Source organism: Trachurus japonicus, chromosome 24 (assembly GCF_045865225.1).
Source record: "Trachurus japonicus isolate A0001 chromosome 24, Traja_1.0".
NCBI lineage: Eukaryota > Metazoa > Chordata > Actinopteri > Carangiformes > Carangidae > Trachurus > Trachurus japonicus.
In genome coordinates this window covers 15,913,302-15,925,338 of record NC_140930.1, presented here as the reverse complement: position 1 = coordinate 15,925,338, position 12,037 = coordinate 15,913,302, and the positions used below count along the sequence as shown (strand labels likewise).

The following is a 12,037-nucleotide window of genomic DNA, read 5'->3' as shown; positions in this document are numbered from 1 at the left end:
GCTTAAGTGGGGAACACAAATTCTGCTTCAACACTAAATCCACTAGCATGCTTTTTGTAATTAAAGGATTTTAAATAATATGTATACACTGAATGCATGTGCTGAGAAATGGAGGAAACTAATTAAAACGAGAAAAATGCAGCTTAAAGTATATAAAGTTAGATCCTCTTGAAGAGGTTATAATTTACATTTCTGATTGTAATATGCAAGATCTTTTGCATAACTGTAATCTTGGATACTTTAAACTGAGCTCATAGTTCAGTGACAGACATGCAAGTCTGTATCTTAGTATCAAACATTTACATAAGTTCAACCCTTGACAAAAAAGATCTGAATGGGATATCTTCAGCTACTAAGTAACGAAATCTCTGCTGTAAGGTGTCAAGTAGATCACCCCCCCCCCCCCCCCAGTACTCAATATGACTTGCATGTACAAATTTACTGTGATTTGCAAATGTACAGCTGTGATGTTTTCAGTGAAGATGAAAGACTAAAATGAACAATTACTTTACCTTATCTCTGGTTCTTTGTTAACAGACTAATGTGTTTCACAGCGGGCAGGGGTCTAGTTGAACCTTGGTCCAGGCAGCTTCCTGTTGCAAGCACCTAGATCCCAAGTCATCCAGGACTAGTTTCTCTCTGCATCTATCTAAATAGAGCAGTGTTTGCCAGTCAACTAGTCAAAATCTATTTGGGATGATATCCCAGGTGGCCCATCCCAACAGGATTACAAGACATCACTGTCTGTTAGATAACACCAAACATTTAAGGAAAGGCATTGAGTACTGAAACAGACTGTGCGTCATTCAAGAATATATCATCATTACATGGCTATGTTGATGCTAAAATATTAATTTGAGCCCTTTTGATGGACTGAGTGACGATGAACTTCCAGGAATAAAACTCTGTGTGAGGTCTCATAATTAGGGAATGGCCAACACCTGTGACTGCTGTTGAGTTAAGTGGTGTTTCTGAAAAACATGTTTAGTAGCTCAGCTTCCCCCGGTGCCTTCTCTGTTGGGCTTTGTGACACTTCATGTTTGACGCTGTCATACTTGAAAGTGGAGTGAATCTAATTCTTGGAAATAATCAGCACTGTTTTGTTTTGATTTTGTGTGTCTCTTGGTGCAGCTAGCTACAGTAGGTATCATGGCAGAATACTCTCTAGAAGTAACAACAGGGAACATGATGCATGCGGGCACATTTGATAATGTGTATGTTACCTTGATTGGTACTGAGAGGGAATCTGAACGCATTCACCTGACTAGTTTGGGATTGGACGATAAACCTGGAAAGGTAAGTAAAATTTTCACCCTACTTGAAAAAGACAATTTCAAACAAAATTATTTTCAGTTCTTTCACTTGATCTGATGTGATTCTGTCCATAATATTTTTTATGGAAACATTTTTGGAAGACGCTTCATATGTGAAGTTAGTCTACATTAGTGTCAATATTTTTGAGCTGTTTTGGTCTATGTTAATATTCCTCATTGCGTCATCCTCTCCAATCACAGGTGGGAACGTATTCTGTGACTTCGCTTTTTTCTTTAGGATGTCTTCTCCTCCTCAAGTTGGAGAGAGATCCTTTCCATGAATCCCCACAAGAGGATTGGTTTTGCTCCAAGATAGTGGTGAGGACACCTGAGGAGGATGAAATTCTTTTCCCCTGCTACACATGGCTGTCTAGGGGTGAATCTGTGTTGTTGAGAGGAGGGAGAGGTCAGTGATGTATATTATGTTATGCAAAATTGAAACATTTGAGTCACAGGAGATATCTGAAGGATAAAAATGATTATGTTCTAGTTAATCATCTGTTCAGAGGTGTTTTTAAAAAATCTCTATCCGGGCTGTAATCCACACAGCTACAAAGGCTTTTGAAGATTTCCATCCTCAACTGTTTGACCAACGGAAAAAAGAATTGGTCAAACAAAAATTAATGTTCAAGTGAGTGCTGCATCAATCAAGTTACAATTTAATGAGGTGCACCTGAACGAATGGTGATGGTGATAATTTTACTTCCTGTTTTTACTTTTGCGGGTGGGAGAAATATGAAGAAGGAATTCCATACTGCGTAAACATCAATGATCTGCATGCTGCTCCTGCAGAAATCAGATACTCATTCTCAAAGGCTTCTCAATTTGAAAAAATACGTACTAAATCGTAAGTGCCACAACCTGCATTCATCTGAAAAGAATCAATCCTGGAAACAAACACAAAATAATAGTCACTAAAAGAAAGTGAACCATTTTTTCCCCCTATATCCAGATTAGCTGAGCTCCACCTGAAAGGTCTGCTGAACTCCACTGAGCAGTGGAAAGGCTTCGAGGCCATGAAGGAGTTCTCCTGGTTCAAAGAGCCCTCCTTGTCTCGTAGGATCACGTACATCACGTTTTGTGTCCTACTTCTATTTATTTAAAATATCTCTATGAAAATAACTAAATTATTATGCCCCAGAGTATGTGGTCGAACACTGGAAGGACGATGACTTTTTTGGAGCCCAGTTCCTTAATGGATTCAACCCCTTTGTGGTCCAACGCTGCTCAAAGCTCCCTGCCAATTTTGCCGTCACAGAGGAAATGGTGAAGCCTTTTCTATCTAATGGAAGCTCTTTGACTGGAGAGATGGAGGTACAAAAAGTGCATTTCCTACAATTCATGTTTTTGAATACTGCGTTCTCTTATTTCTCATTCCTTTTTTTACAATGCCTCAAGTTAGTAACTTATATTTTACAGAGGGGGAATATATTCATAGCTGATTACAAAATCATGGAAGGTCTTCCTACAAGAGTTAAATCGGCTCCAACTGCTGCTCTCTGCCTGCTATACCTAAATCCAGAGAAGAAACTACTGCCCATTGCAATTCAGGTTTCTTTCATATCTAGATCATTTTTCTTGACTTACTGACTTGTTTTTTTTGTCTTTAATTGCATTCTGGAAACTTGAATATGTCTCTTCCCTCAGCTCGGTCAGCAGCCATCGGAAGAAAACCCAATTTTTCTGCCTAGCGACTCAGAGTCTGACTGGCTCCTGGCCAAGATGCATGTGAGGAGTGCAGATGCTGTCTATGGTGAATTGATCAGTCATTTCCTTCAGACTCATCTGTTGGCCGAAGTTTTTTCAATGGCAACACTTCGCAACCTCCCAATGATTCACCCTCTGCACAAGGTAGGCTGTGTTTTCTTCCTGATATGTCACAGGCAAAGATGACAACTGCCTACTGTACACGTTAAGACAGCTCTGTTATTAAAAACTCCCCTTGCTTTCTTCACAGCTGTTGATCCCCCATCATCGATATACCCTCCACACAAACATTAATGGCCGTGCTAAACTGTTCGGCTCCGGTGGAAGTATTGAACATGTATGACTCAAACTCTTTCTGAATACTTCTAGCTAAAGAAACAATGTTGTTGACCTAGTGTAGATCAATAACTACTGTATACCACTTGTTCCTTTTTCAGGTTTCAGTTGAACCAGATGTACAAATGGAACTATTTAGACGAGGGCTCTCTGAAACAACTTATGCCTCTCTCTGCCCGCATGAAAACATTGCAGCTAGGGGACTGGAGTCAGTCCCCAACTTTTATTACCGAGATGATGCACTGAGGATGTGGAACATCATCAACAGGTGAACTTCCTGTCTAACAGCCAACCCTGATTTAATGAACTGAAGATTAAATATTTGTCAAATTTAGTCAAGGAGCAAATGCTCACGATGAGAATTAATTGGAAATATGAAGATTTCTGGCATATATTACATATTTTAATATTTGCTTTCTTATTGTTGTCATCAGCTTTGTCAAGGCGATAGTGCCATATTATTACCCATCCAACAGTGAAGTTTCTGCAGATTTTGAGCTCCAGGAATGGGTTAATGAGATCTTCCACTATGGATTTCTGGGAAATGTTGACTCAGGTAACTCACTTCGGGTTAGTGGTGCATAAAAATTTAACACATATTATGCTTATATGTCTTAGAAGGCAGTTCATCCAGGACACAAACTGATTGTGCATCACCTGTATCTGTACATCACCCTCTGTTTTTTGGATTAGAAATATTGAAGACATTTAAACATTTTCCAAACATATTTAGGACAGGTAATCCACAATTTCTAAATCACATTGCCTGGGTTGTGATTGTGTCTAAGGGCTGAGTGAACCATTCAGACCTATGGGTAGATAAGAACTGCATGACAAATTCTAAATGGCATCACATTTTGAGGAAAGAACAGCAGGAATAAGGATAAAGGAAGAAAGGAATTTGCTGTGTTGTATTTGATGTATTCAACAGTAACTATTCATGACAGGAATCCCTGCAAGCTTTCAAACTGTGGAGGAACTGATCAAGTTTGTCACTATGGTGATGTTCATGTCGTCAGGTCGGCATGCTGCAGCAAACAACGGGCAGGTGAACATTTCATCCATACATGACATTTTATGCCCAACTAATTCCTCTTTCAAGAATACATCACCATCAAGAGAAAAAATTGCAATAACTTCGAAAAAGTGGCAAATTTTGAATTTGAATAGAGAAACATTGGATTTCCATTTTCTTTTCTGAATGTTGAAGAATTCCTGTAGTAGCATATTGAAGGTCAACAATGCTTGCATTAATGGCTGTTGTATGTGTGTAAGTTTGATTTTCTAGGTTGGATTCCCAATGGTCCGATGATGCTGAACCAAGCCCCACCAACAACAAAAGGACAGTCGAGCATGGACACCGTCTTGGCAACTCTGCCCACAAAGTCACCTGGAGGACGAGCCATGGTAATCGCGTGGCTCCTCAGTGCGAAGTTTGAGGATTTTGTGAGTCATTCTTGTTCCAATCCAAACTGCCACCAGTTTAAATGGCAATTCAATCTTTTTTCGACTACACCATCATGACATTTTGGTCCTATCTTTGTCAGGTTCCCCTGGGTACTTACCCTGAACAACGCTTTGATGAGCCTGCAGCCTTACAGATGATCAAGGATTTTCAAGCAGAGCTGTCCTCCTTCAGTGTGGCTATAACAAGGAGGAACTCTGCTCTTGAGCTCCCTTACAATTACATGAACCCTAGAAAAATAGAAAACAGTGTAACTATTTGACCATGAGTAGATGGGTTGTCATAACTTTGCCCAGTGAATTGCAAATATTGTATCTGGTGAGAGTAACTAAACTATTGTTAACTGACACTGTTAACTTAACCTCAGAGTAAAGAATCACACATTTATATGGGTGAGGTGTTTTTTTTTCTTCTCTCCATTAAATCCACGTGATGTGTCCCAGACTCCCAGTCTTTATGAAGTGTTCTTTCACTCTTTGTTTTTTTAACGCTATGTTCTGAACCCTGCTTCACATGTGGCTGGAACAGGTTCCCTCAATGAGACAAAGCTGTCTTCCAGAAAGTGCTGAAATAAATAGCCCTTTTACCAAATACACCCTGCTTGCCTTTGGCTTTCCACAGAATAAACTACAGAGGCTAAGGAGCTGGATCCTCCTCATTCTTTTAAGATTTTCTAAAAGGGCCTGGACTGTTACAGATGGCTTATTAAATAAGTGAATTGTGCTGATAGTATGAAGTATAGTAGGTAGATAGATAGTATGAATTGTCTCACAGGTGTTCTTTTTGAAATATAAATTCATATCTTAACAGTGAGGCTCCACTGACAGTACCCATCTGTTTGGTGGCATATCTCATGGAAAACCTATTTCGACACCTGCACTGGTTTTGCGACAATACTGTGGTTTGGCTATAATTTACAAATCTGAATTCCCATTTGCAAAATCTTTTGCATAATTAGATCTGTCCTACAATGACCTCATGAAAAAGTTAATCAGAGAGTGACTAGCTATAAAATGATTGCTTGAATCCTATTCTCTCTGCACTGTAATCTATGCTTCCCTGACAATGATGAAAATTATTAAAACATAAACAAAACTTGTTGATTTATCAAATCAATTTGATTTGTTGAATGTGAATTAACTCTGCAGGTATGTGCTATTGATATAAAAGTGTAACTCAACCACATTAACATACCTAAAGAAATGACAATGACTATGAACCTCAAAACCTGCCTGGTGCTTGCCAGCTGCCAGGTGGATGACAGTAGCCTACTTAGATTTTAGTTTAAAGATACTAACACTGGCATGTGAACTTTTAGGTACATTTGTTGCCCATCTTTTGCCTTCAAATTATTTAATCTCTCTCTATTAGTAAACATGTGCAGTTCATCTTGGGGTATGATTTCTATTTGCAAATGCATTATCATTTGCAAATGTATTACCGTTAGTCAAGAGGAAACTTAATAACTTAATGACTCTAATTAACCTCAACTGTTGGTTTCATAACTTAAGTCATAACTGAACTGTTAGCTCAGAAGTAGGAGGAGAAAGAGAAGTGTATAAAAAGGTGCAAAACTGAGAAAAGCAACAGCAAAGTAAAGCAACAAGGTAGGTGATGCCCTTTTTTTTTACATGGACAATATTATATTATATAACTATAGAGATGTTTAATTTCTCCTTTTTGTTCCAAGCTGTGCAGAATTGCTACAGATTGACTATGGCTGTGTACAAACTAGAAGTGACAACAGGTGACATGGCAAATGCAGGGACATTTGACAACATACATGTCACCCTAATTGGAAGTGGCGGGAGGAGTGAGAGAACCGAGTTGGACAGTTTTGGTGCAGATTTTAGGACTGGGATGGTAAGTCGAAACTGAGTCGGTCATTAATTCTGAAATTAAATTTGCAACAACATACTTTTCAAAAATAATTATGAAACACTTATGGAATCTCTGATTTTAATGTTCCACCTCACATCCTGAATTAAATTAACAAACTGACAAGACAGCACACTCTGCGTTTAATTTCTATTGGACTGAACATTTTTGCATAATGTGATCATTTATAATCTGTCAGTCAATATTTTCTTTGATATGCTCTTTGATGCTACTATGTTGATACATATTCAGGATTATACAAACAGCAGTGCCATTATATTTGTATGGGTAGGTCTGTACAGTCTTAGCTATAACATAAACTGATAACTGACTATTCTTTAACCCTCTCTTCCAGACATCGATGTACACTGTGAAAACCAGTTCATCCCTGGGGAAACTTCTGCTGGTCAAGGTGGAGAAAGATCCCTATTTTGCTCTCCCAGAGAATGAGTGGTACTGCTCCAAAATAGTGGCGACGACTCCAGAAGGAGATGTTGTTCTCTTCCCCTGTTACAGATGGATCTCCAGGGGAGAACTGGTGGAGCTCAGGGGAGGGAGAGGTTTGCTTTAAAGTCCCTTAATATTTTGACAATTATAAAATACCCCAAAGATTTTGTTCACATTTTTCTTTTACAGTAGTTATGTCGATGAAATTTTACAGTAGTTATGTGTGAAATGTTTTTTTCCTTAGCTATGAAGGTCTTTGAGGATGACCACCCCCTGTTGACTGACCACCGGAAAAAAGAGTTAACGCTTAAGAAGAGCTTGTACCAGTAAGTTCTCATGTGCCCAATATGCACCTGATGCTGCAGTTTGATGCAGCGGCATATCATGACAAATCTCTCTTCTTCTTTTCCTTTTGTAGATGGAAGGTTGCTGATGAAAGGCTACTACACATCAGTCATTTCAAAAATATATCTGACCTCCCAGCTGAAGGCTGCTTCTCCATGTCCAAAACACTGGAAATGCTTTACACAAAGAGGATAACGTGAGTCAGTGGTTCCATCTTATACATTTGTAAGGGAAACAATAATGCATTTTTTATCTGCTTGTTGTTTAATTGTCTGCTCTCTCCCTTTTTTTTTCTTTTTTTTTTAACATTTTGTGTCTCAGTGGTATTGAACTCATGTTCAAGGGTCTGGCTGGATGTTCTGAACAATGGGAAAGCATTGAAGACATAAAAAAAATCTTCTGGTCCAAAACAACAAAGATGTCTGGTAGAGTTTTACTACTGATGTTCAACTCAACTTAACACTGTCCTTAGCCCAGGCCATTAAGCTTTACATGGCACTCAGTCATGTGTGCAGTATGGCCTTTAATTGCTGATAATTCAGATAATGACTCCAGGATATTTCTCGTTCGCTATGCTCTCAGAGTATGTGACAGAGCACTGGAAGGAAGACGACTTTTTTGGATACCAATTCCTGAACGGGATCAACCCCAATGTGATCGAGAAGTGCACAGAGCTCCCCAAAAATTTTCTAGTCACAGAGGAGATGGTGAAGCCGTTTCTGGAGGCCGGTAGCTCTCTGCAAAAGGAAATGGAAGTAAGAAAGTGTGACTTTAAAAGGGTGATAATATTTGGCTTGGGATATTATTTTTACTGTATTGTTATACTACAAACCTGTGTCACCTCTTGATATCTGCTGCACACATGACAGAAAGGAAACATATTCCTCTACAACCTTAAGATGATGGATGGATTACCCTCTAGGGTGTGTGACGGTAAACCTCTGCATGTGACTGCTGGTCTCTGTTTGTTCTACACGAACCAAGAGGACAAACTGATGCCGATTGCCATACAGGTATTTTCACTTGTCAGTGATAGTGACATCAACCTTACAGGATACAGTACTGTAGCCTACATATGACACATTTTTAGTTGTATGTCAGTTAAGAATTTCTGGTGTGTGACTGTCACCACTTTGCATTTGCATTTCAAGTTAATCAGTGTGTTAATGTGTTTTTCTCGCATTTTACAGCTGGAACAACAACCCTCTGAGTGGAATCCCGTCTTTCTGCCCAGCGACCCAGAGACAGACTGGCTCCTAGCCAAGATGTTCATTAAAAATGCAGATTTCATGCTTCACCAGTCAGTCTATCACCTCATGAACACTCACTATCTGGCAGAGGTCTTCACTGTTGCCACTTTCCGTAGCCTCCCTGTGATCCATCCGCTCTACAAGGTATAACTACCAGTTGCAGGAATTACTGTAGAGCTACACAGTTGGTGCTTGTTTGGTGTTTTGAGATACAACTTTAGAATTTAGTGTTTACCTTGTGTGGAGCCAGGAAGGTTTTAGGCACTTTAGAAGTTTAGATATACATCACACAATACCAGAAGCATGAGGAGCTATCTTCCTCAGGACACGAAGAACAAGACCTGCTGGTTTAGCCATCACAGAGCCTTGGTCTCAACATCATGGAGCAACTAAAACAAAGTAGAAATGGTGCTGCTTGCAAATCCTGCTTTGATTAAGTTTTAAGTTTACCTATGGATAAATAAATATTCACAGAATTATCAGTTTTGAAAGCCTTCAAAATTGTAAATGTCCACAGCTTTTGCGTAGTGCTCCATATCTGTTTTACTTTTTTACTGTCAGTTGCAGTTGTACTCACTTCCTTGAAATGTGTGTTATTTGACTTTGATGATAACTGACTTTAACAGATTACACAAATTTTTACAACAGACTGATTCTAATATATTTTCATCTATTTGAACTTATTTGCCTTTACTGTACAGCTGCTGTTCCCACACGTCCGTTATACGCTCCAAATAAATACCATGGCTCGCAAGTACATTTTTGGATCTGATGGGATTTTATGCACAGTAAGGATCTTTAAAATGGCAATATCCACGAATAGCAGCACTGAAAACCACATTTACTGTGTTTTTTTTTTTTTACATCCTTAAATTATTACGTACTATCATCTTCTCAGAGTTCACTTGGATATGATGGGCTGACAGAGCTGATGAGAAGGGCTTATGCTGAAATGACCTACAGCTCCCTCTGTTTGCCAGAGAACATCACTGCACGAGGACTGGAGTCAGTCCCCAACTTCTACTACAGAGATGATGGACTGAAGCTGTGGAACATCATCAACAGGTAACTTTTCATTTAGGCAGTGAATATTAGATCTATTTGACAATCAACAGTTATATGTACAGATGGTTCCCCTTTGCACTGTTTCTTTTTGTTTTCCAAATACAAATATGAAATTCAAAATCACATGTTTTGTGTTTACCAGGTTTGTGAAGGCCATAGTGGGTTATTATTATCCCTCGGACAGTGAGGTCCAAAAGGACACTGAGCTGCAGGAATGGATCAGTGAGATATTCATCCATGGGTTCTTAGGAAACAAGGCTTCAGGTCTTTAATTACATTCTCAGGCAATTTACAAACGTAACGCACCAAATAAATAAACTCTATATAATTGATATAACTAAAGTGATAATGACTGTGCTACCAACAGGTTGTCCTGCAGATTTTCTCGCTGTCCAGGAGGTGACCAAGTTCATCACCATGGCGATCTTCACTGTATCAGCTCAACATGCTGCAGTAAACAGTGGACAGGTAAAAACATGAATACAGGAAAATAAAAAGTAGATCTTGAAGTTTAAGCAAACTAATTAAATACTTTAAATCTACAAAAGACAAAAGATATAAAATGTATATCTGATATTATATTTCTTACAATAAGTTTTAATAGGGCATCGTCATCATTTTTAATACGTTGTAGGCTACCATATCCATGTCAATAGAGTAATTTCAGAGGTTAACCCATGACCCCACCATCATAATGCCAAAAGAACATATGGCTTCCTTCTAGTTATGCTGTCAGACATAAAAAACAAACATTTCCTTTGAATTACATCTGGATACTGTCCTTCCAAGAATGACCACATCAGTCATTTCAGCACCAAACAGATCTATGTGCTCGTTTAAATGACAAAGGTGTCTATCATTCTTGTTCCCTTGTCTAACATCATAAATTCTATTTAACATGCAGTACATTTGCAGAGTGTAGAAGAAAAACAAACAGAGGAAAAACAAGGCAAACAAAGGGTGAAACTTGTTGACACTATGCAGAATACAAATAGCACGTCTGCACACTGAAGGTGCAACGTCCAAGCCAAAGACACTTGAGCGTAAAAAGACTTCAAGAAATACAAAAATAAAATGTGACACATATTTCACCCTCTTTCGTCATCTAGTTTGACTATCACTCCTGGTTGCCCAATGGCTCAGTCCTGCTCCGCAAACCTCCTCCAACCAGCAAGGGGCAGTCAAACATTCAGACAATTTTGGAGACCATCCCAAATGTCGGGCAGACGGTCAGCGCAGCAGCAATGTTGTGGATGCTCTCAGACAAATACACTGACGTGGTAAGTTTAGAACTGATAATTGCCCATGTAAAGCAGGGCCATTAGAACATCCTTATTTGCTAAGTGTTTTAAAATTGCTTGAACACCAACAATACCGTGACAGCGCTGTCTTGTTTTGTCATTTTGGTAGGTTCCCTTGGGCACGTTCCCTGATGAACAGTTTGATGAGCCGGTGCCAAAGCAGGCGATAAAGAAATTTCAAGCAGAGTTGGCCCAACTCAGTGAAGTGATCACAACAAGGAACTCGCGACTTGCAGTGCCCTACACATATCTGAACCCTACTCAGATAGAGAACAGTGTAACTATCTAACTAACCCAAAAGGTTAGGGGTAGCGTTAGGGTGCTTAATGTGCTTTGCATGGTGTGGTGTGGGTTAAACTTTATATTAGGTACATACAGTTAGTCAAGTCAAGTCGGCATGGTGGCACAGTGGTTAGCACTGTTGCCTCACAGCAAGAAGGTCCTGGGTTCGAATCCCTGGCCGCCCAGGTCCTTTCTGTGTGGAGTTTGCATGTTCTCCCCGTGTCTGCGTGGGTTTCCTCCGGGTGCTCCGGTTTCCCCCACCACTAAAAACATGCCAGCTAGCCTGATCCTCCAGTCAGTACCCCTGACCAAAGGCACTGGCTCATAATCTGGAGTTGGTCCCCGGGCGCTGCACCGTGGCTGCCCACTGCTCCTCAGGGATGGGTTAAATGCAGAGAAAGAATTTCACTGTACTAGCTGTATATGTGACAAATAAAGTACCTTTAAGTCAAGTCAGCATTTATTTGTATAGCACGTTTAAAACGACAGCAGTCGACCAAAGTGCTGCACATAGGAGGGTAGACAGTTAGATAAAACAACAATAATAAGTTAGTGCAGCAGCAACAATAATAAGTTAGTAACATCAGTAGCAGCTAATACAATAGATGTAAAACAAAGTACGACAAAGTAAACAGTGCAGGTAATCAT

At 39.5% G+C, this 12,037-nt stretch overlaps 2 protein-coding genes across 4 annotated transcripts; both read left to right on the top strand.

Annotated features, from left to right (window-relative positions):
- The first annotated feature begins 1,020 nt into the window (after positions 1-1,020).
- Positions 1,021-5,259, top strand: LOC146961733 (hydroperoxide isomerase ALOXE3-like). 3 transcript variants are annotated; one of them, XM_085770314.1, is made up of 15 exons: positions 1,021-1,296; positions 1,515-1,719; positions 1,863-1,947; positions 2,041-2,160; positions 2,266-2,369; positions 2,455-2,627; positions 2,733-2,864; positions 2,961-3,164; positions 3,271-3,357; positions 3,458-3,624; positions 3,791-3,912; positions 4,304-4,404; positions 4,632-4,802; positions 4,904-5,139; positions 5,191-5,259. In XM_085770314.1, exons 1-14 carry the CDS (start codon positions 1,150-1,152, stop codon positions 5,081-5,083), a joined length of 1,998 nt encoding a protein of 665 aa, XP_085626440.1. In that variant the 5' UTR covers positions 1,021-1,149; the 3' UTR covers positions 5,084-5,139; positions 5,191-5,259. The 3 variants fall into 3 exon arrangements, with proteins under 3 accessions (XP_085626440.1, XP_085626442.1, XP_085626441.1); XM_085770316.1 differs by lacking the exon at positions 2,733-2,864; XM_085770315.1 differs by lacking the exon at positions 5,191-5,259 and having other exon boundaries at positions 4,904-5,152.
- A 1,264-nt stretch (positions 5,260-6,523) lies between these two features.
- On the top strand, positions 6,524-11,421 carry LOC146961732 (hydroperoxide isomerase ALOXE3-like). Its single transcript, XM_085770871.1, has 14 exons — positions 6,524-6,684; positions 7,055-7,259; positions 7,391-7,472; positions 7,565-7,687; positions 7,813-7,916; positions 8,074-8,246; positions 8,361-8,504; positions 8,682-8,885; positions 9,443-9,529; positions 9,640-9,806; positions 9,949-10,070; positions 10,174-10,274; positions 10,916-11,086; positions 11,217-11,421. The coding sequence occupies exons 1-14, from the start codon at positions 6,538-6,540 to the stop codon at positions 11,394-11,396; spliced, it is 2,010 nt and encodes a 669-aa protein (XP_085626997.1). The 5' UTR covers positions 6,524-6,537; the 3' UTR covers positions 11,397-11,421.
- The last annotated feature ends 616 nt before the right edge of the window (positions 11,422-12,037 follow it).

What these genes read in the sequence shown, in the direction of transcription:
- LOC146961732 (XM_085770871.1), top strand. Translation starts at nt 6,538, where the DNA reads ATGGCTGTGTACAAACTAGAAGTGACAACAGGTGACATGGCAAATGCA. An exon ending in CAGATTTTAGGACTGGGATG is followed by an intron (nt 6,685 to 7,054) that starts GTAAGTCGAAAC and finishes CCTCTCTTCCAG; the next exon opens with ACATCGATGTACACTGTGAA. An exon ending in CTTAGGAAACAAGGCTTCAG is followed by an intron (nt 10,071 to 10,173) that starts GTCTTTAATTAC and finishes TGCTACCAACAG; the next exon opens with GTTGTCCTGCAGATTTTCTC.
- LOC146961733 (XM_085770314.1), top strand. Translation starts at nt 1,150, where the DNA reads ATGGCAGAATACTCTCTAGAAGTAACAACAGGGAACATGATGCATGCG. An exon ending in CAAAAATTAATGTTCAAGTG is followed by an intron (nt 1,948 to 2,040) that starts AGTGCTGCATCA and finishes CTTTTGCGGGTG; the next exon opens with GGAGAAATATGAAGAAGGAA. An exon ending in CTTTGACTGGAGAGATGGAG is followed by an intron (nt 2,628 to 2,732) that starts GTACAAAAAGTG and finishes TATATTTTACAG; the next exon opens with AGGGGGAATATATTCATAGC.